General features: G+C 45.6%; 1 protein-coding gene across 15 annotated transcripts in view; it reads left to right on the top strand.

The window, feature by feature from the left end:
• Srrm234 (Serine-arginine repetitive matrix 2/3/4) overlaps window positions 1-23,650 on the top strand; it is a 285,071-nt gene that overhangs the window by 196,712 nt on the left and 64,709 nt on the right. For 14 of the 15 annotated variants that reach the window (XM_055065695.2, XM_055065691.2, XM_055065693.2 and 11 more), the window contains 3 exons: window positions 6,257-6,382; window positions 6,433-6,570; window positions 19,140-19,235. In XM_055065695.2, coding sequence (XP_054921670.1) covers window positions 6,257-6,382; window positions 6,433-6,570; window positions 19,140-19,235 — 360 coding nt within the window. The remainder of the gene's footprint in view (window positions 1-6,256; window positions 6,383-6,432; window positions 6,571-19,139; window positions 19,236-23,650) is intronic. The other variant, XM_055065690.2, reaches the window with a different exon arrangement.

The raw sequence follows: 23,650 nt of genomic DNA, 5'->3' as shown, positions 1-23,650 counted from the left end.
CACCTCTTGCGTTCGCTCCACGGCAAACAGCTGGGAGCACTCCGCACTCACTTGGTACCCGTTACTAGACGGTCATCGGTCATAGGGTTGGTACTTCTGTGGCCTGTTCTGTGCCTGCATGAGACAAATTCGTTGGCTGTATTAACTCCGCTCGCCACTTCGCTCTAAGCGGATCAAGCTTTTGTGCGCTTCGAGTAAAGCGATTTCGTTATAACGAGGGATTACTGCATTTCAGTGCCCTGAACCCGTGATTTCAGGAGGTGAGTGCCACTGCCAAGAGAGACACTTCCTTCACTTGCCCTGTCTAGCCTCTGCAAGTGAAATTCCTTCCCTGGCGTGGTGCACTTCCACGGACACTGTCGCGTGCGAGTTGTTGCGATTGTCTCGTTTCGCGCCGTGCACGATTTTGCATGCTGTGGACAAGGACAGCTGACTAACGTCATAAGTCTGTGCTGCACGTATACTGAGGCAGACACACCGGCCACGGCGGCCGCATTTCGATGAGGACGAAATGTGAAAACACCTTTGTACTTAGATGTAGGTGCACGCTAAAGAACCGCAGGTGGTCCAAATTTTCGGAGTCCCCCACTACAGCGTGCCTCATAATAGGATCGTGGTTTGGGCATTTAAAACCCCATAATTTAATTAACTTTAATTTTCCTAGCAACATATTACACAAATAACAGATGTTGCTTTGGATAATTCTCCAAGTCACAAGCCACTAAGAGCGATATCACAGCAAAGACACATGTACGTAAGCGCACTAGCACGTATTTGTCATCCCTCCAGCTTGAAGCAGCGCCCACAAGAAGGGCAAGCGGTTTCCGCTTCTATATATTCTATAGTCAAGGCAGTCTGAAATGACAACAAATAGCAATGATGTCATCGCTGCTTTCTCATCGACCAGATAGTACAGTGAAAACTTGTTTCTAGGAAAACCACATTTCTCAACTTTTTAGATTAACCAACGTTTCAGAAATCCCCTGCTGACAGCTTAAAGTTTATATGTAAAGGTGTTTCAGAATATTTTGGTACTGCGAACTTCAGAATATCATTATTCAGTTTCTGTGTCATGTTAACAACGCCGCAGCACTACGAACTAATTCCGAGCTGCAGCAGAACTGATAGCTTGGGGAGTTGGTAAGAATTCGTAGTTCTTTTTATGTCAAGAGGCCACTCTTGCTCGGCACACACATAGTGCGATTAGTGAAGCTAAGACAGCTGGGTTAGCGGGAGGAAGAATATGACACGGAAAAGAGCCCACTAGAAATAAATTGCAGCAGAACTGATAGTTGGGCGAGTTGGCACTCGTGTGTCCTCCTTCACTGTGTCCTTGTCACTTGTACGCGCTAAATATTTCACTATAATATTCCGAGATCTGGGGATTTTTATTTCTCCACGTGTGCTTTACGGCAGCCGGAACAGTCGGCTAGCAGACAATGAGGCACAGAAAGCGGACACCACGGCGCACTGGTTTGGAAAACCTGACATGGCGCTGGAAGAAAAGAAACGTTGGAAGGGGACATTATTGCAGAAGTGACGACACATCAGGTTTTACGAGCACATGCTCCGCCCAGGCAAGTGTTGCCTAGTAACGGAGGGGTGCCTTTTTTCTCTTTCACCCTTCTTTCTACACCTGCCTCTTTTTTCTTTCAACCTTCTTCCTGCGGTTGTACCAGCCACAGGCTCGGAGAAATGTAAGCATATAACCTTCGTGCTTGTGGGGATGCCACACCGTCGCACTTTCCAGACGGTGTCGTTTACATGCTCTTGTGGTTTGGAATAGTAGTTGAGGTGTCTGCCTCAAGCAAAATAGTTGTGGTGTTCACAGCAAGGAATGTGAAAAACAAACAAAAAGAAAGCGTATGCTTTATAGGCGCATGAAGCTCGTTTGTTTGTGTTTTCTCGGCATCAGCATCTTTTTGGCACGCACCACTCTGTATAGGCCGCGTGCACCGCCTATAGAGGCGCCACTGATAGCCACCTAGCGGGCGCTTCCAACAATACGCGTGGGAGCAGTAGCAGACGACAACGCTTTGCAGCAAGGGTGACTGAAGTTCGCGGCTGCGATTTGTCCTTGGTTCGGGCGCCAGACTGCTTCTTCTGCGGTGACAGCTGTAGGGAAGACGCAGACCTCTGTGGGAGCGGGTATGAACAAGGTGTTACCGGTGTTTGGGGCAACATGGTCCACATACGCGCCAGGTGCGTCCCGCAGACAAACGCCATGAAGACCATTTACATGAAGTGGAGCTCATGTAAACTAGCCGACAAATTTTGTTGACTAATGCGATGTCTCGACCGTTTTTTTTTTCTTTAATTCTACCCTTGCCGTAATGCTGCTTCTGTACCTCAATAATAAGCACCCGTCGTTAGTGCAGACTTAGATAACAAACCCGCACGGTGCGATGTCTGCATATACCGTTGCGATTTTTCTGCCGATGAATACATGTGACGCCGCCGAATAAGTGTATACAGTGAAAGTCGCCTGAAGTAGAATAATTGCTAATTTATTGATAGAAACGCGTACACTATAGTCAACGAAGCCACCAAACGCACGGGTTAATAAAAGCGCGTGTTAGCACTGTACCGCCGATGAACTGCCGTTCGCGCTGTAGTTTTTGCAATTTTAAATTCCCTAAGGGAACTGCTTGGAAACGTACAAAGCTATAGTGTGACTAACATTGCAGTACTTTTTTTAAATGTTACTAGAGAGAATGGCCACATGATATATTTAAAGGCAGAGCAGCGCCAGTCAAATTAGATACAGCGCTGGCGGCAAGGCCAGGTTTAGTCCTATGCGGCGTAATCACAATAAGAAATAATTCAGCTGAGTGCAAAATTCACTTGCAAGAAGCGACTACGTTGTGAAACAAACAAATCACTCGGCGTGTTAAGTCTGCTCAGACAGCATCAAGGTATGATGATGTGACGCGAACTACTCAGCGAAAAATGGATCAGCGAAAAATAGAACAAAAATACCATATGCAGTAACTATTAGCAATTCTCGCCCTGAGCTACCTATTTTCTAAACACATTTCCCAAAAAACCACAATATCTAAGGTGCCCTCGGGCGAAATGAATAAAGCTGTTAAAGAAGCACTTGCTTGGTGTCATTCCGATAAGACACAGCGTGATTTATACCCTTTACAAACGAGGCAGGGTGAAAACCTCGCAGCTCAAAAGAATCAGGAGTTATGCATGAAGCAACTAGCAACAGTTAAACATGGGCGAAGCCACGCATAAAATAAATGTAAAAACATGAAGTGCGCGACAGCTGGTGCGAGGATTTACCGGGCCACATAAAACTAACAATTTCAGTTCTTGCAAACTTCTGTAGCTTTAACATGCAAAACAATGCGCTCATGCAGTCGTGCTGCCTAGCTAGCCCAACGCGGTAAAGAAGCGGAAAACAATATAAGCGGCAAACGGCATTCCGAACTTTAGCGAAATGCCTTTAAACCGCAGGTTGCACTGCAGACGAACTTCGTCGCTTACCCGTCTAACTACAATTGAGTAAAAAAATAATAATAAAAAAGAAAAAAACACCGAAGCGACAAAGGAAAGGATGAGAACAAGAAATTTCGCGCCGAAGCTACGATCCATTGCCACCGTTGCTCCTGCTGATGAGGCTTTGCGGGGAATAATTAGAACCGTATCACCGGCACGTTTTCGCCGGTATTTGAGCCCCCCCACCCTGCAACAATTCTTCTTCGACATTCTTCGGAAGCTTTGGCCATCCCACACATGCGAAGGGTGTTGCTTATTTTGCTCTGAAAACACAAATAAGACGGAGAAGCACTATCAGCGACGCAACAAACTACGGCGTGCTACGGCGCGCGGCTCGCTCCTCTCCCATGCGTTCTGCGCAAGGCCGCCACCAGTGGCGCGGCCATCGGCGTGCACGCCGCGTATATGGTTCTGCGGTGTTGCGTGGCAGAGCAATCTATAAAAAACAGCAACAGCGACGTTGGGGATAGTTCAGACGGTGAAAACCGATGGTTTGATGGGCGAAATGATTAATTTTGGAACTTTCACCATAACAACCTTTCAGAATAAAGAACAATTTGCCACAGTCCCCTTAAGTTCGTTATATCAAGATTTCACTGTATAGGTGACTATTAGATGCGCTGTAGCCTGTTTGTTCACACAATGAGAGCGACTGGGGAGCATCCTGAAGAATAATATGGTAATGTTCTGGAAAATCCATAAGGACAATGACCTTGTCTTTTGCGATAATAGCTTTTAGCTCCCACAAGTATTTTGCTTGTTGTTTACTGATAAAATTGTGACCTTCCAGATCCTTTAAGAGCTCAAAAAAGAGATATTCCAGGGACGCCTCTTTTGTTAGAAGGATTCTTTCCAAATGGCAGCGTACGCCACTAACCCACTGCTGAACTTCATTGCCGCAAGACCTTCAGATTCCTCCGGCTTTTTCAGCATCAGGCAGGATGTTCATCTCCTAAACCAACCATTCAGAAGTTCCCTGGGCTTGCTGATGTCTCTGGCAACACTGGCAGAGTCGTAATCACTGAGCATCCGCAGCAGTTCTTGACATGCACGGAAAATGGATGTGAACACAATTTATGCCATCAGCATACTATATATTCTCCTTTACGAACACCTCATAGTGGTGTCAGAAAATAGATTTGATGTCTTTAGTGCATTGGATCGTACTGCGAGAAAGTAGCATTCTTCGTCGCACAACTCCTGCAGTCATAAAGCAGTGCCACGTTGTCCGTGTAGTTTTGTGGCAGTCTCTTGGACCAAAGCAGCAAGGTCGAAGTTCTTTCTGAAAATAAGGGCACACATTCCTCATTTAACATGATGCCATCAAATAGACTTTCTTAAATATATATGTGAATTAAAAATATATATATAAATGAAATAGATATCGAGCTGGTAAGGCGTAAGCGACTCTAGTCGCATGTAATTTTTTTCATAATGTTTTAACACTGCTACACGAGATATGAAAGAAACCGAGCTGATGGGCGTCGCCAAAATGCGATGTCTGCGATGCGGCCAGAGCGATACATGACGCTGCCTTTCCACCACCTGCAGCAGGGAACTGGTGGCGCGTTTGAGTTATCATCTATTAAAGGCACGCAGTATGCTTCCAACGGTACTATGGCCCACGTGCTGTGAAAGGGATAATTCAAGTTGCTTATCGCACTAGAGTTGGCAGCAATAGCTGTGAAACTGCGGCATGCGACGAGCTGGGAGGAGATTTGCCGGTACCGACATGAGAAACTTGGTGCACACCAGCGTTTTCAAGTGAGACGGCCAGGCAAGTATTGTAGGGAAGCTTCTCCGACGGGTGGCTACTGTTCTAGATCGCACCATTTTGCATCTTTTCTTGTTTACATGAGATCTAGCGACTGGAAAACATATCGTATGATTGCAGTTTAATGGTCTAATGAATGTTCGTGCCGAAAGATTGTGTTTTCAGGAAGCATATGGACCAGTAAGAAGTGCAACTCCATTGGGCCACCTTTTGTGTTCTCCAGCACATAATGTTGGTGCCAGGACATAATAGGATCACATCACTGAGGTTCCACTGTGTATCAGAACTGAAGTTGGGGCTGCCAAATGAGCACATTTGTTATAATTTATTGAGACGAGATTTTCACTTTTGTTTTACATTATGTTTCACTTTTGTTTTACATTATGTTTCACTTTCTTCTTCTATTTTATTTTCTTTCACTATGTTTTAAGGGTAAAATTAAAATGGCACTTGGGCAGACAGAATTTCTTTTTTTTTTTTGCACTTAACATTTTGGTAAGACCACTTTTAACCTAGTAAATGCCCACAATTTCTTAAGAACAAATCGGAGAGGGTAGAGTTTTTGGATAGCACGTTTGGCATGGAATAACCCAGCTGCAATCAGTGTGTTTTCAAATGAGAATAGGCACCGCACACGAACAAATTACGGGAGAAATGAGTCTCTCGCAGGCAATGTTGACTGTTTTCCTTTGGTCACCAGTGGGCAAGCAAGTATGCAAACAGCTCGAGTAGTTTGTGAGCTCTGTCATTAATGAGCGCTGTCATTGTCAAATGAAATGCAAAAACAGTGTCATGTAAAGCACCTTTATGAATAAAAACACGGTACAGTGATTCTGAACTGTGGCGTAACTGGCTGCCAGAGATGGTGCTGCCCCAATCGCATGCATGAAGTGGCAAAATGAGTAATGACAGCACTTGTTCGCGTTGCCCATGAACATGGGCACATCAGCCAAGCGACACATTGTTTGCTCACAGGCCCAACAAATCTGCCCGAAGTGGTGATCGCCGCCCCAAGGAAGCAGTCAAGGCCAAGCCGAGTAAGCCTAACAAGGAGAAGACGAGCAAGGAGCACAACAGTGACCAGCCTCGTGACAGGCAAGGGTACCACCCTGAAAGCAAGTGCAGCATGCTAAGGTTGTTTTTATGCGCAGCCCACCAAGGCCCCCTGCGTCAAGTAAGCCTCCCAAGGAACGCCCTCAGGAGGAGGCTGCTCCACCATCTCCACCCAAGCAGCCCAACGGGCACGCCTCTCGACCAGCACCTCAACTGGCCTCCCATTCACGCTCCAGGTAAGCCCTCGCAGATCACACGGGAACGCATTGCGAATTGAGCTTTGCTTAGCTGTCCGCTTTTGGAAGAAACCCTTCTGTATGGCATGCGTGAGCATTGAAATTTTGATGAAAGCAACCTAGCAAAGTGGACTGTGATTGAAAAGGGCCAGGCTGACCTTCCCACAGTGGCCGTTGCCTCAAATATGGCGGCCCACACATTCTTACCATTCCTTCTTGTCCCCAAAAACAAGGGCAATGCACCAGTACGGCAACCACGATTGCTGGATTGCAGCCAGATGAATGCCATCAATAAAACGCTCAGTAATACAGTCGATCCCAGGTATATCAAACCCGGCCAAGTCAGATTATTGTTTACATGAAACAGTTGTAATGTCCCGTTGAAAATCTCCATGTAAAGGCGCTGCACTACCTAACTTCCATTTGCTCCCACATTCGACATGTATCAACGCCACACACATCTGCAGGTGTGCTCCTGTGGGGCCACAATCACTTCTTTCACTCAGTGTTTACAGATACTCATGCCACAGGAAATGTTTAGTGCCAGCAAAGCGACACTACACTCGAACCTCGACATCGAATACGAATACCGCAGAATTAAACAAGAGGCAGAAAGCAGTGTCATTGAGCGGAAATACAGGCGCGAAGAAATAGAGTGGACAGAACAGACGCTCACTTCAGGCTGGAGGACACCGACCCTTCTAAGGTGAAGTCCAGGGCAGTGGCCCTCCTCGCCGACATGGATTGGAAGGCATCAGAAAAGCAGCCAAATCCTGCAAAGGTGATGCACCAACTGGCCCCACAGTCTACGCTTCTGAAGAGGCAGAAAAAACACCAAAACATGCCACCGATCCATGTGGCAGTATTTGCCCCGATTCTCCCGCAAATCAAACGTGCACCCACTTTTTATGGGTTCAAGGTAGAGAAGTAGCATAACACTTCCATTAGAGTTCCCAAACAAAGTAGAAATGAAGCATGCGCCTCACATTTTAGTAAGAGAAATGCAGCGTGCTTCCGGTTCTGGTAATAATAAGAAGAAACCAGCAAACTCCACCTTCACAGAATGGACATTTATTTACTTGGTCCATCGTCATCACACTCAGACAGCACTTTATCGCTGTCTGTGAAGAATCATATGTTGTCCTCCGTGGCATCCGTAACTCATTTGATATTCTGCATTTATCAAACGACTCCACAACAATCTCAAATGGGATTGTGGCCCACATTAGGACTCACTGCTTAACTAGTTCGTCCCGTGATGCATACAATTCTCGGGAACGTCAAGAACGCATGGTGTAACTTGTTGACTTGGCATGTAAAACTACTTTTCCTTTGAAAGTGCTTTCCTAATGGAATGAAAGTCGCATATCGCTGTCTATGTGCTATACGAGAACTCGTTATATCACCGCCATCTGTGGTTGCCACTTCGGGATGGCAATGACGTTGGCCAGGCTGGCTACGATGGTGGGTTGTTGGGAATGCAGTTTTGGTTTTGGTTTCCTATCATATTCCATCACAGAAGCAATTTTAGGATAACTTTAGGGCAAGCATTTAAAAAGGAGGCATTTCATACGGGCGTTTTAAAAGGCGATGAAGTGTGCTCAACAAGTTCCTAAGCGCCTCTAAGACAGATGCAGCCGCTATTGGAGCCGCTGGGGTTGTGCACACGTGAGAGGACGAGTCAGGTTGGAATTTCCTGCGAAGGCTTAAGGGGGGATTTTTAATTCTTCGTTGATTTTGATGAAACTTGCTGAGTTTATGTATTTCAATGTGCTAGTTTTAAATATACATCCAGTTTTCTTGCAGAGTAACTAACTTTCCAGAAATTGAAGAAATTCAGCTTGGAGGGGAGCTATCTGCCAAACTATACATGGCATACTAAATATCGGCATATACAAAAATAATGTGGAACTAACAAAGAGTGCAAATAAGCAAGTATGGTGTTCTAAGCCAATTTTATATCAAATGAGAGCATGGCAAACTTCGGTGAGAGAAATCCATCTAAATTCTGCCAAATTCCAAAGAAAGAAACATATTAACAAAATTTTCTAATAAATTCAACGTTATCTTGCTTATTTGCACTCTACACAGCTTTGCCTTTCTGGAAAATAAAGAATTACAGTGATAGCACGAGTAGAAGCAGGGATAATGCACCTCCAATACGGCATCATCAAAATTGTGGTTTTGAGAAAACAAAACATTTCACAACTGATGTATTGAAAGAGCAGGGGGCGGCAGAAAGTTAGGTGGGCAGATAAGATTAAGAAGTTTGCAGGGACAACATGGCCACAATTATCACATGACCGGGGTAGTTGGAGAAGTATGGGAGAGGCCTTTGCCCTGCAGTGGGCATAGCTAGGCTGATGATGATGATGATGAAATAAAGTGGGAAGAAAACGGCACCAAAAGCCATACGAAGGCACTAGGTATAATTCATAGCCATTTGGCCGTTGCCGGTCGACGATATAGCATGCACTGCGAGTATGTTCACTTCAAAAGGATTACACATTTTCAGGCCCTCAATTTCTCACAAGCTCCGTTCTGATGCAGCTTCACCGCAGATCTCACAAACCACAGTCAGTTTAGTAGCGAGACCGTAATTCTGACCGCTCCGCGCCAGCTACGCAGAACCATCGTGAGCATTACACGAGGAAACGCCAAGAAGATTATTCACTGCTGCAAGTCTGACGACAATGTACGGAGTAGCGGGCTTTGCGACCAAGGCTGTTGCGCTATCGGCAGTTGGATCTTCAACAAAACACCGAATCTTTTGCTCTGTGGCTGTCGTAGATGCAATCTTGTCGAGTGCAGCTTTCTCATGTGCTCTTATCTTACCTTATTCACTTCCTGTTCAGTTACAACAGCCATGTTCAATTCTTATGCGAGTGTAACTGGCATACGAATATGCGTGATCCGGCAAATCAGTGAGGCATCGACGTTCGGCAGTGGTACGACTGCAGCGGCGAGCTGGTGGGCATCATGTGCCGACTGCGATGACGGAATCACTTTCGTAAGTTTATTGCATCTCGTACGTATCCGCCCGTAACAATTCATGAAACGAAACTTTGTCGGACCTCTGGCATATCCAGCGTCGCAGTCGTGAGACTAAGACAAAATGGCGGCTGTTTTCGTCGTTTGAGTACTCATGGTCCTTGTAGCCAATCGTAATTCGCCATCTTGGTCACATGCTGAAATTAGCTAATAATAGTGTGCGGCGAATTGCTTTTTCTGTTGTTTATTTCGTGACCGCAGTGCCCACAAGGTTGCCTACCGTCGAATAAAGCCAGAAATGTGAGCTTTCGAATGATACCCAAATGGCGCTGGCAGAGCGCGTAGTTGTCGAGTTATGCACATAAAAAGTCGGGCGCGATTTGTCCCCAATATAACGGGTAACGCTTGCGGATTCGCATATTTAGATCACGATAACTGAAGAACTACGCGGTGTTTTGTAACCAAATTTTGGAGATAGGCACAGAAACACGTCAGGAATGCGGAAAATAAAAATTGAAAATTTGAATTTTGGGCCAATTTTCTATACGTCAAGGTTCCTCGACTCTCTGACACAGCTTGGAGAAGACTCTGGAGACAGATTGCCAACAAACACGGGTTTAATAACCCGAGATACGGCACGGTGCGGCACTCACGGGCAAAGGCTCACTGCGAGACTGATTAGGTATGGGCAGTTGCTGTGCTAGGGCTAACTGGGTAGCAGTCCACCAAGTGTGGGAACAAGAAGTTGCGGGAGCAGAAGTCCCACGTAACCAACTCTTTGTGTGCCTGTGAGCATCTGCTGCGTCAATGAAGTGCTCGGCAGCACAGAGCTAGAGTGAGGGGGGGGGGGGGGGGGGGGGAGAAAAACACGGTTTGCGGGGAAAATTAGCTCTGGCATGCTAGTCATATCTGTCATGTTGCCACTGGGGTGGCGATTCTTGGGAGATCTAGCTAAGCGCAAATGCGCAAGCTGGAGGACGAGGCGCGGGAAGGCACCTCGATTCTCGCACATCTCCATGAACGAACATAACGAACATTGGATGGTTGAGTATGACTGTAGTGCCAAGCATAGCATCCCAGGGCTGCATCCGTGACACCAGGAACGCAAAAATGTGTTGCTTGGCCTTTCTCTTGATTTTTGAAAGGGGTTTTAGGTAATTAACCTAATGTATTACTAAGTAAGCTAGATTATTACGATATTCGAGGCCCAACTCATTTGTTAATTAAATCCTACTTACAGCACCACTACCAGTTGGTGATGATTACAAGAGTTAGCACTGCGATAAACAAAGCCGATTAGATGAGGGGTTTCTCGGAGGAGCATACTTGGCCCCTTTCTTTTTACCCTCTATATAAATGAAATGACTAGAAATAACTAGGGGTGTGCAAATATGAAATTGTCAACTTCAAAGCGAATTCGAATACTGAAAACAATGAGTGAATTGAATCAAATATTTTTCTGCTATGAATACTGTTGGTCTTGCAAAAATGCATTCTTTTTCGCCACCCAGAGGTGTGAAATAAAAAAGCAAGTTTATTGCACAGCAAATAACCCACAGGAAAATTATGCTTGGTGTTCAACAAAATTCTCTGGTACAACACTTTCGCTTGACAGTATCATAATTTCAGTTGCTTGCGTCACGACGGAAGGATAGCTCCTCGACACGTCCGCAGAGCAGAGACACCTTCCTGCATTTCCACATTCCTTCCATAAAGAGCTCCTGATGAGACACTTTAATGCCCGGCATCTCTTCGCCTGCTGAGCCAACCGTTGGCTTGCACCACCACTCACACGGATCTTATTTTATTTCATCGGGCACATGCATTTAAAACTGTGCTTGTTGCAGTGAACATTGCTGCTCGTTGATGAACTTATCATCGACAGCGCTGACGTGGAAGGAGCCTCTTCAGAAGCTTTTGTTCCTGAAGACATATCTGGGTTCCTTGGTGTCCAATTTTTTTTGTTGCTTCTTATAAAGCCAGGTTTTTAATCCAGTTTGCCATTGAAGCATCCAGTGGCACTCAACTACTTCAGGGCAAGGGTCTAAAAACATTGCCAAGGTTGTTACTTAGTCAAATTTGTACTTTGGAAACCGTGTTTTTAGGTACTTAGTCAAGTTAGTAGCAGACAGAGAGATTTCCACCTGGCAGCGGGTGTTGTCCAAATGCATGAAGTAGCAACACAATCGGGGGTACCTGAGATGTTGGTGTCGGATAGCCATAGCCACTAGCACTTGCCCCATATGACAGTGTCCCCATGTTTGATAAGCGTCGCTGCACAAATATGCTTCGCCGCAATACATTCTGTATGCTTCGCCGCATAACACAGCTGTACTGCGGCGGAGCTGACTTAAAAAACCGACAATAGCAATTTTGGGTGTTCAAATATTTCAAACAGTAAAAGTGTCTTTGAAATAACCCATGTTAAGGAGCATGCCAAGCATATAATTTATGCTAATGGTATCACCCTTCTGTTTGATAGCACTCCCAGCACAGGCTCAGTGTACACCATGCCAGTAAACTGTATTAAAGTGGAAAGTTGGGCAAGTTGGTATACATTCATAATGGTAACAGCGCGAACAAGACGATGATGGAGTGAAAGGACACAGGATGAGCGCTGATTGCATTGATGTGTGCTTCAGGACTAAAACTAAAGGCGGTAAAGCCCACTTGGATAAAACTGTGGACTGTCTAGTTAACAGTGGATTAAGGGTCGCTGTTTCAGACAAAGAAGGTTCTTTTGTGGTGATACCTAAAGGGGTTTAACAGGAAAAGGCAAGTTTGGCTATTCGTAAGAACTCTAAAGAAGTGAAAGATAATGTAGCCAAAGTGAAGGAAAAGCCAGTGGTGCTTCTTGATGCTTTCAGCCTAGAAGGCCTTTACAAGCATCTTAAGAAAGCAAAAGAAGGACAGTTAACCCTTTCGCTGTCACGGACGTACCGGTACGTCATCGCGCTTCCCCCCCCCCCCCCCCACAGTGTCACTGACGTACCGGTACGTTCTCTATCGTGCGTTCAAAATTTCGCGCCTGAGCGCAAAGCTGGCGCTCCTAAATGGGCCACGCCATCTGTTGACTCTTTCTGCAAGTTCGTATTTTCACCCACCCCGACCTGTGTTAGTGCATGTATTGAAGAGTACGGTGCGACTGCCACTCCCCCCTTTCTCTTCTCTGAGTGGCGCGGTGGCTCCGTGTTCGCTGGATCATGCGTCGCGCGCGTGTGGTTATGGGTTCAAGGGTTGTTCTGCCATCTCCGCTGGTTTGAAGGTTCTTATTTTTCTTCTGTTGGTGTGTCTGCTACGGTGCGTCAAGTTCAGGTGCACGCGCCGTTGCCTCTCCGAAAAGGGTGACTCGATTGCTGCTTTCGCTCTCTTGCCGCACCCTCGCTTCTGACTTGCAGCAGTAAACGTAAAGCCCTTCGAACTTTGTTTTAGCCTTTTTCCATCTCCCTCTGTCTTGATCACACAACGTCCCATTTCTCTCCGTTGTGCTGGCGACTGAAAGCGCATCCTTCCTGTGCGCGGTAACTTTCGGATAGCTGAGGCGTGCGGGACCTTCGTCTGCTCATTGGAGCGGTGGCTCTTCCGATTCAGAATACGAGCCGAGCTTGGATTTGGACTCGGACAGCGTCTCATGCAAGGAAAAGATGGGTTCCGCATCGTCAGATTCGGATGTTGAATGGATGTCATAGTCCGGCTGATGATGATGATGATGTTTACTAACAACAGCAGCAGAACACTGAAATGTGCATATTGCATTGACTATGTTATTTGTATACCAATCATAATCAAAAATAAGTTGCTATGTACATTCCCTGTTATGCTCGTTCCCTGAAACCAAGCCGACACTGGGGGTGCGTCACGGCTAGAAAGGTCCGACAGCGAAAGGGTTAAAGGTATTCTTCTCTGTGAAGACCCACAAACTGGCAATACCGTTTTGGGTCATCGTAACTGGAAGGAACACTTGGCAAAGCGAAGTTTCCACGTTTTTACAAGACCACCTTGCCTCGCTAAAACTGATCGATCCCCTGGTCAGCCCAAATTCTTAAAGCGTTGTAGAATACCTCTCGTCAAATAATCCAGGAAGGTGTGTCGCTTTTAGTGTGGACATAGAGGTTCTTTGTTATTCTTTGCCTCACAACCAATTAATGTGCAGTGTCAAGGCATGCATTATGGGGCAGAATGGTGAAATGCGGTCTGTCGGAAAATGTGGTGTTATTGTTGAAAGTTTCCTTGAACTTTTGGCATGTTACCTGAGGTCAACAATGATTGGATGGAATGACTTGCTTTTCATACAAAAGGCTGGTATTTGTATTGGATCCAAGGTGGCTCCCATATTGAGTAGCATTTTCTTGGCGCAGGTGGATGTGGCATTAGACCAGCGTCTTTCTGGGATAGCCATCAAGATGTTCAGATATGTTGATGATTTTTTGGTTTTAATTGACAGAGACAACTCTACCAACAAGGTGGACGAAATAATGGGTCTTTTTAGTGAGCTTGGTCAGGGTTTGAGGTTCACCTCGGACCAAAAAAGGATGAACTACAATACCTTATGCAAAAAAGAGGTGAGGTGTGCAGACAGGACACGAGTAAAGAAGGGGACAACACGAACGCTGACTATCAACTGAAGGGAGCACTGAGGCGAAAAAGAAAAAAGACACAAAACTCATCTGCACAAGCTCAGGAATGGTCTTTCTCTTTTTTGCATAATGAATCCTTACCAACTAGCTCAGCTTTGTCGTTCTGCAATACCGTGACCCTAGACTACATTTTTTAGACGATCATGCCTGTTGGGAATATTTCCCCCTTCTGCCAGCCCCTGTTGAACTTCACCTCAGGTCATTCTAAAGTTGTAAAACATGCCATTTGCATTTCTGTACTTCGTGCCGTCCTGGTAAAAACATGTGGGCATGCATTAGGTGATGCCTTCGCATATCAGGTGGTCAGGCTGGAGGGAGCTTGGTAACCGGGTAGCATAGTAACGGGCAGCTCTGAGAAGTTGATTAAATGCGTAAAAAACTCAAGGAGGCAGGAGGCCGAAGGAAAGAGCAGGAAGAAGAATGTGGTAGTTGTACCCTATGCACATCGCCTGTCTCATGGCCTGAAGAACGTTGCAGGTTGTCATGGGGTGCAGGTTGTCTTTTTTCCCCTGGAAAATTGAGTGCTATTTGTCCGGTGGTCGAAAGACGAGAAAGTGGAGCAGAACGAAATTCTAACGCAAGGTGCAAAGGGAAACATGTTAATAAGTATGTAGGCTGCACTACGAATGTGGCATACTCTTTCCCGCTCAAGTGTGGGCGAGTGTACATAGGGCAAACCAGCCGGTGCATCAATGTAAGACTTAGCATGAATTGTCCTTGGACAAGAACGATTATGCACATGTGCCTGCCCATTGCTGGCAATGTCAGGCTCTGCTCAAAGAGACAACAATTTTGTTGAAGCATACTGATGCATCCACCAGATTAGTCGTGGAAGAAACCAACATTGAGCAAAAGGGCACGTGGTGCATTAGCCAGCCTTCGATCGCGCTTTCTCAGCAGCAATCAACGTACCTAGATAGTTTGATACAGTAACAGATACCCTGTATACATGTGGCCTGATTGTGCATTCCTCGATCGACGATTTGATCGCCCGTGTCGCTTATGTACCTGAGGTATGTTTCAGTAAACAGCACTTGTCGTGTGTCTTTTAATTCCGTCGTCGTCTTGTTCGTGCTGTTACCATTATGAATGCCAATAAAGCTTTGGAGGACCTTAGTAAGTAGGCACATTGCAACTCTTGTTATAAATGTCTCCAAAGCTATATTTTTTCATCCCCACAACATACACCTAGAACTAATGCCTATCATGCTCAATAATTACGCCACTGAAGTATAGTGAAGTCCTTCAAGGTTTTGGGCGTATATTTTACAAAGAATATGAGCTGAAATGAGCAAATTAACTAGACAATTATAAATTTATTGCAAATTACTGGTATTATACATTGTCACTTTCTTTATCTTCTCAAATCAGCAAACTTAATTTTGTACGAGTTGCTTTTTCCTCTTTACTCAATTTTGGAATTCTCCTATGAGCCACAACTACTGCAGAAAACATGCGAAGACTGGCAGTTTTACAGAAGAGAATTGTGCACACGGCTCCATACAGCGCGTGCATTACTGAATTATTCAGATCTAAGTATGATTACAAACTCTGCCATTCTTTTGCCACTTTTCTGTCCGCAGGAAAATTAGCTGTTTTTGGGTGGTCTAGTAAACAATTCTTTTACTGCTACACCAAATGCTTGATATTAGAATGTATAGTATCAATTTGTAGAAAGAGGAATGTGCTTTCTAATGGTATTATTTGCAAGCAAACATTTATGAACAGTTCTTTGAAAAAAATTACTTAATAAAGAAATGTGTAACAAAGACAAGAAAACTCCGTAAAAAAGTCGATGCTGCTTTGCATCAAGACAACACAAAAAAATTTCAAGATATACATTTTGAAGGAAAAGGCTGTATGCAACATTCCTGCAAATATGAACTATCTGTACAAGTTATTTTTATACAAAGGAAAATGTTAGCCCTAGTGGCTGTCATGCCATCGTACAAAGCAGTTGCATGATGTGGTGAAGCACTAGTTTGCGGAGCATGTCTTGCAGAAAACGTTCTTCTTTTGTTCAACTTTCCATTCTTGATAGCACCATTTGCAGTTCCTGCGTCTTTGTAGCTTCTGGGGCTTGTGCTGTTGATCCTTAGGGGCACTTGTAGCGGGAACAGCGGGAGGAGCCGTGGGGTCTGGATGTTTTGCTCATCACGTCCTTGGAGCTGCTCCACCAGTTCAAGCCTGAATGCGAACTGATCGAAGCAGGAACCTCTTGACGCTTCCGGCACTTCGGCATGCTGCCGCCGGTGCTCATCAAATAGAATAAAGCTGTTTACAACAGCAATATATATTGTGGGGATGCATGACTCTCACGCCTCCCCTGAGATCTAGTTTTCCCGCATAGCTCGTCTCCTGCAGGGCGGCTTCGCCCGCGGCAGTCGGAGTGGTTGAAGCGCCGTGCGAGGGATGGCGCGAGTGTTGCGCCGCTGCGGGGTTACTTGGGTGCGGGAAAGACAAAGGCTTCTCCCTTGGGTTTGAGACAGCAAGCGGGACAGACGTGTCGTGCTGCGTGTGCGCCGACCCACGCTTCTGCGAGACCGTCTCGCGTGGCCGCCTTGGAACGCGCCACTGTTGGCGTGACCGGACACGCGAACGACCAGGCGTTGGGATCCAGCATGGGGCGAACATATTCGCTCGCTATGCGGTCGCGGTGAGTCGGACTTCTAGATTTGTCCCGCGCCCATCGGCATGTTTTGTGGATAGCAACTCGGCTAGCAGGCATTGATCTATGAAAGGTGCAATAAATGCCCTTGTGATTGTTTGCACTACTGTGTTGTCGTTCCTTTGTCCCAAGAGTACGGAGGAGAACCCCATATCTCCCACAATATACAGTGGAAAAACAGCATTTTCCACCAGCGCATGCACTTCATCAGAACATTGTAGGTCCCAATTAGCTGGTCAGATTAATCGACGCCGAGCATGCCCACACTGTACTTGTCAATCAGCATCGATTTTTTCACGGATACTTCTTCCCACTTATTGTTCTATTTCGTTCTGTACTTCGCAAGTACGAATTTGTTAGCTGTGTGGGCTGTCGACATCATGTGAACAACACGCTTACCCTTCCATTGTAAGTATAGAATGTCCTGATCCCGTAGCCACTGAACATCTCTCCTTGCTTTTTTTACCCATTGAGGGCCCTTCAGCTTGGTTGAAAAGCCCCGACAATCTTTGCGCATTGTGCCACAAGCAAGCATCTTGCTCTCCAACAAGTGTATAAACAAGGATGTCGATGTGTAAAAGTTGTCCACATAAATTATGTATCCTTGATCCAGATAGTTCTCTGCCAGCTGCGTCACGACATCGAATGGCAGCCCACGTGCACTTGGTGCTTCGCGCTTTCCCGTGCATACACTGAATTGAACAGTGTAACCAGATTTGGAGTCCGCCAAAACCCACCATTTATATCTCCATTTCATAACTTTGTCCCGCATGTACTGTCGAATTCCGGATCTGCCTTTGGACTTTACCATCCTCTCGTCAGCGGATGAGGCATTGATGTGCTTCAGCAGCGAAGCTACGCGCTGCAGCTTGCCATGGGATGCGGCAGTTGTCTTCTCAGGGTCAGACACACTGAGGAATGCAAGCAACGCTTTCTTGGCATTACCGAAGGCAGAAGAAGACCAGAAAATAATTTCCGTGTGTTGCAGTAGCAGTGCAAGTGCGGCACTTGTACGATACCTATGTAAATGAGAGGTTCGATAAACTTCTTTGTCTCATCAGGAGTCACTTCTTTCCATGATTCGTCTCTCTCACTGTATGACTGCTTCTCCAAAATATGCATCCACACATATTTATCAGTCATGTTGCATATCTCTGCAATCATTTCTGCCGTGAAGAACAGCGTGCAGAAGTCTACGGCTCTTACGAAGTGCTGTGCGGCACTGTGGAGCACAATGCCGAGGTCAACTCCCGGCCGTCTTCTCGCACAAAACTCCACTCTTCTTGCTGCCGCTGACAAGCGGTCTTGTCCAAACGACGTTGACACCCTGCAGATAAGAACAGTGACCTTTAGGACGCACCGGATGGCTTGAGGTCTAATTGCGGCCGCAATGAAATGGTTCGGAGTAGAAAACGGAACTTACCGGCGGATACCTGTCAACGTTCCGGGGATACGTGACACACTTTAACCGTCCTTACTGAAGTCGGATGAATCAAAATCATCTCCCGAGTCTCCGCTGCTACCACCATCACAAAATTCTGATGCAGACTCATCGGAATCCGTTAAAATTCGCCGTTTCCGAGGAGCAGCTGCGCGCAACGTCGGCACCATGTCGGAAACCACGAGCGCTCGTCAAGCGCGATTAAAAGGCACTTTAAAGATCCCCCCCGTGGTGAAAGAAAGGAAACACAAAAGTGAAACTTGAAAAATGGCTCTTTTATGTGCTGGATGGCGCTAGCTGTCCATTAAGTGTAAACCATCGACAACATATTGTCGATGAGTATAGGCGCGGACAGGAAAGTGTCAGACTAATAAGTACAACTCATTATAAAAGCTAGCGCAATTAAGAGAGAACTGCCCGGCGTACTGTACTCGCCATCCTGAACCATGTTTAGTAAAAAAATTTGGACAAATTATGGATCTCAAATGTTTAATCATATTTCGCTTTCAATACTAAACAAATTGCACCATGAACAGAACACTGATATCTGTAGTCTTACGCTGAATGAGATAAGAAATTCATTTCTATAGTTGCTCTGCACACGTTTTGTTGATGCTCTTTATATTTGGCAGCGTCTTGTCTATCTGTCTGTTACCCATTTCAGTGTTTTCAAATCTTTGTCATTTGCATTTACATTGTTCGTAAACTACTGCTGGGGTTGCCTCATGTGTATACGAGAAGGTCAGGGCCCCTGAAGCTGTTTGTGCAGCCTTTTGCCTGCTCAGAACACCTCTGTTGCACATCGTGGCCCCTCTGTGCTCCCTTGCCACAGGTCCCGAAGCAAGGGTCGCCCGAGGCACTCCCCTTGGAATTCACCACACCGCCGCCACAGGGACTCGCGCTCCCCATCCTACAACTCGTACCGCAAGTGAGTTTCTGCATTGTGGCACACCTTTCCCAATTAATCTTTGCTGTTAGTGCCCGTAGGAAGGACTAGCCGGCATATGAAGGAGCAAGATGAATGCTACTTATTAAGCAGAATTTTAATTTAGGGCCATACATTTCTTTTGCAAAAGTTCCTGAAAATTTCTGTGGTAACTTAATAACTTTACACCAAAATAGATATACAGTCAAATTTCGTTACTAGGAACCCCACATTAACGAATTTCTCAAATTTACGAATATCTTAAAGATCCCCGCCAGATTGCCTATATTTTCAATGTAAAAATATTTCAGAACTACGAATTTCAATATAGCGCATACTTCAGAATAATGCATGTAGTTTATTTTCTCCTTTATGACCGAGAAGCATCAGTATTACGAATTCGACTAAAAGTAACAGCGCTGCAACTCTCGCTTGAGACAGAAACCATGAGTGCAGTAGCTATCATTATCGTTATGTCATAGTAGCTATCATCATCACCATGTCGAGTGCCAGCTGCTTCACCACAAACTTCACCAAGAACTTCACGACAAACATTTGGCGATGTTCGCGTGAAATCCAGCGATGAATGCAGCTGGATGACTGCACCAAGAAGAAGCCAAAGCAGTTTTCTCTGCAGGACAAATTGAACAAATTGCAGGAAATCGATGCAGGGAAAAAGTAAATTGATGTGTGCAGACAGCATGGCATTGCCCCATCGACCGTCGCAACCATTTTAAAAGACCGAGACAAGATTGTCAAGCTTCACCGGGAATTGCAACTCGCTCCTACGAGAAAACAGCTGCGTCTGGGAAACTCAAAATGTGAACCAAGCTGTTCTCACGTGCTTCAAAAATGCCAGACTGCAAAACATTCCCGTATCTGGCCCAAGGCTCCAAGAAAAGGCCAGTGAATGTGCCGATGCACTTGAAATAACCGAGTTCAGTAGTGCGAGTTGGCTTTTTTTTTTCCGCCAAAGGAACGGAATAACTTCGCAGGTAGTCTCGGGCAAGGGAAAAGGCTGTGGACAGTGAAGGCGCAGATTCCTAGCGCAATTATTGTTTTCTAGAGGTGGCTGAATCGTACTCTGAAGACGATATTTTAAATGCAGATGAGACCGCATGTTCTTATCAGCTCTTGCCAGACTGGACAATGCACTTCAGAGGGCAGCAATGCAAAGGAGGGAAGAAGTCGCATCTTCGCGTGACAGTCCTGCTCTGCTGCAATGCAACAGGCACAAAGAAAATTAAACCGCTTATCATCGGCGAGTACGCGAAGCCTCGCTGCATGAAAAACATCATGTTGTTACCATATGACTACGACGCCAACAGATGAGCCTGGATGACCTTTTCCTTTTCCTATTTTCCGAGTGGCTCATCAAACTTGACAACCAAATGAGGAGGGATGACCAAAGATTCTCTACTGGTTGTCAACAACTGCTCTGCTCACATTGTGAATGTTCGCTTGATGCACATTCGCTTAGAGTTTCTGCCGCCAAACAACACGTCCTTGCTCTAACCCCTAGACCAGTGCATTATAAAGAGCGTGAAAACAGAATTTCGTAAGCGCCTTGTGCAGCGGTTGATTATCAACCTCTGCCTGAAGCAACCGACTACAATCAATATTCTTCAGACAGTGCAAATTCTCACAGGAGAGCTTGGTGGAACTTGAAGGCGTCCACCATTAGCAACTGCTGGCGAAAAGCAGAACTTGTGCCTGTGCAGCTTGGAAGTGCCTGTGCAGCTATCCTGGATATGACCTGGAGGTGACCGACAACAACCCAGGAGACCTGTGGACCGAGGTTGCGGAACTGCTGCACGCAGTCTTTTCCTTCGGCGACTACGTGGAGAGCGACAGCGCAGCACTAACGGCGACGGACCTGACAACTGAAGAAATTGTTAACCGTGTTTGTGACGTCTCCAGTGACGATGACGACCCAATGGAAGGTGACTGTGGGTCACCGAACACAGAAGATGAAATCGTGTCGAACATTGATGTTTTAGTACACATGAACAAAGTCCGCACTTTCATCCGTTGGTGCAATGACGTACCCGATAAGGTATTGCACAAAGTGGAAGATGTAGACGCACTCATAATTGGTCTTGCATGCTGCATGCGCCAGAAGAAAATCACTTATTTCTTCAAATAAATTAGCTTTGAAGTGAATGAAACATTTTATTTGAGAGTATGCTTGTCTGCACCCGCGTCTACTGCCAAGGTACATCATTTTCATTCCTAGGTTTGTCCACTGACTTATAACCGCAAGGTTTTCATTACGATATTTCAAAATAACGATCGATTTTCGGCAGTCCCGCGTGATTCGTTATGTCGAGATTTGACTGTAGTTGTGCAAACGTGATCTGTTAAGGTGTCTGACGCAGGCAAATATTATGTACACTTGAACCTCTTTGTACCGTATTTACTTGCATAATGATTGTACATTTAGTAAAAAAAATTTATGCAAATTCAGGGGTGCAATTATTACGCTGGTTAACGAAAAGAAAAATAATTTTTTTCATCTCACGTTTGCTGCGATATGATAAGAGGTCAAGAAACAGGCAGCTGCCGCTGTAACAGTGCAGGGCACCAAAACAAACATGGCGGCCGGCGGAACAAGCTGAACGCACCGAACGCAATTTTTCTTCTTCTCGTGAGTGAAGTGCAGCCAAGTTAAATCAGCTAGTTGTGACTCTACTTCACCACTTATCTGCGTACAGTAGTACCTTTTACTTCTTTATCAATTCTTTGTGAAATACAAGATATTTTACTTAATCAAGTTACGCTACTATGAGTGCCAGCACGGTGCAGGATCACCATGTGGTTCCACACACATTTCTGTTTGTGTCATTTAGTGTTCACTGTAACAGTAAAAACACAACATTTCAGCACAAGGGTGATTTTGCATGGATACGTGCATGAGAATGGTGCGAATATTTTTCATTTATTTTAGGAGCCAACCTTGTTACGTTGTTTTCTTTATTTGTGAAAATAATGGCTGCTACCTTCCGTCAAGCTAACAACATCATGCCAGCGAGCGCATTACACGAGAATCTCGGTAAACGGAAATTGCTTAAATGGGACAAGCGCCTCAAAGTCTGTTAGTTTTGCACAGATTATATTTTAAAAAAATAAACTTGTTAATTGGAACCAAATTTGGAACTAAAAATTGGAAGAGCTAATTGGAACTGTAAATGGCACTAAAAATGTTGTAAATAGTCACGCTCGTCAACTTCTTGTAAGACCCATTGCCCATTTCTCCCATTGCTCTTGTCTGCTTCCGGCTATGCTCCGATTCGATAGTTTTCTTTTTGGCCTCGTCAGTAGTATGTCATTAGTGTCGACGCAGTCCTCGTCATAGTGGTTCGGTTTCCATCGTCATCACTTCTGTGTGGCGGGTGCCAGTCGGTGAAGTTACAAGGCCAGGCCCCTGTCTTCACAAGCCTTTATTGTGCCATGGTGGCCCTAAATGCTCAGTTTCCTCTTCCTGTGGCTGCAGATTTCGCATGTCGTCACACATTGAGTTCATAGCTATCGCAACCAACCTTATTGCGATAAGCATCTTCATCTGTGTGTTTCAAGGCATGTGTGGGGCAGTGCTGTTGGAAGCGTGCACTGCATGCTTTTATTAGGGGATAACCTAAATGCATCGCCGTACACTGTAAGTGGTGTGAAGTGAGCATCATGTCTTGGTCTGGCGGCACTGTGTTCCAGTGTTGCCCACCAGCTCAATATCGTTTTGGTTTCTTGTCGCTGTCTTAAAACATTGCTCTATAAGAAAACAACAAAGCATGTCTTGGGCTGTTTGGGCCTCACCAGCTCGATTTGCATCGGCTTCTTCTGCCGTAATTATTCTGGCCAAGTGGGCACGGCAAACTACCCCGCCGAAAGAAGCTGCTGACCTAGGCCGAATTCAGGGAGCGTAAACGTTAGCTTGCTGAAGCCACAAAAATGATAACACACGTTGAAATTACCGGAAAAGTATGTGTGTGTCGGTGGGGGGGGGGGGCTATCCCGGAACCGCACCAAAATTCAAGATGGCGACAACAGAACTTTCCCGCTAGAAAAAAAATGCAGTGGGCATGGATTTAAAATTTTATATAACGTGAACTTTATTGAGCCAAAGATTTATTAGTGCTGTTCATCACTGAAAACCATCGATAGACTCCTCCGACTCTGTCGCAAAAAAAAGTTTGCAACATTCTGCTTGAAGTCCACGGTCAAACGTTTAGCCGTAATGAGAGTTCCGATACAAGTCAAGGTCAGCTGCAGTACATGGCTACCGATGGCGGACAGCGAATCGTGGCTCGCTCATGCTCGAATCACAGCTGGCGGCACCCCAAATATCAACATGTCTTCTTCTTCGTGTGAAATTATTGCGATGAGAGGGTAAAGCGGTGACAACAGTAACAAAACATTGCTGC

This window comes from Dermacentor andersoni, chromosome 3 (genome assembly GCF_023375885.2).
Source record: "Dermacentor andersoni chromosome 3, qqDerAnde1_hic_scaffold, whole genome shotgun sequence".
Classification (NCBI taxonomy): Eukaryota; Metazoa; Arthropoda; class Arachnida; order Ixodida; family Ixodidae; genus Dermacentor; species Dermacentor andersoni.
Note: the sequence above shows the minus strand (reverse complement) of the source record. Positions and strands in the feature narration are given on the sequence as shown.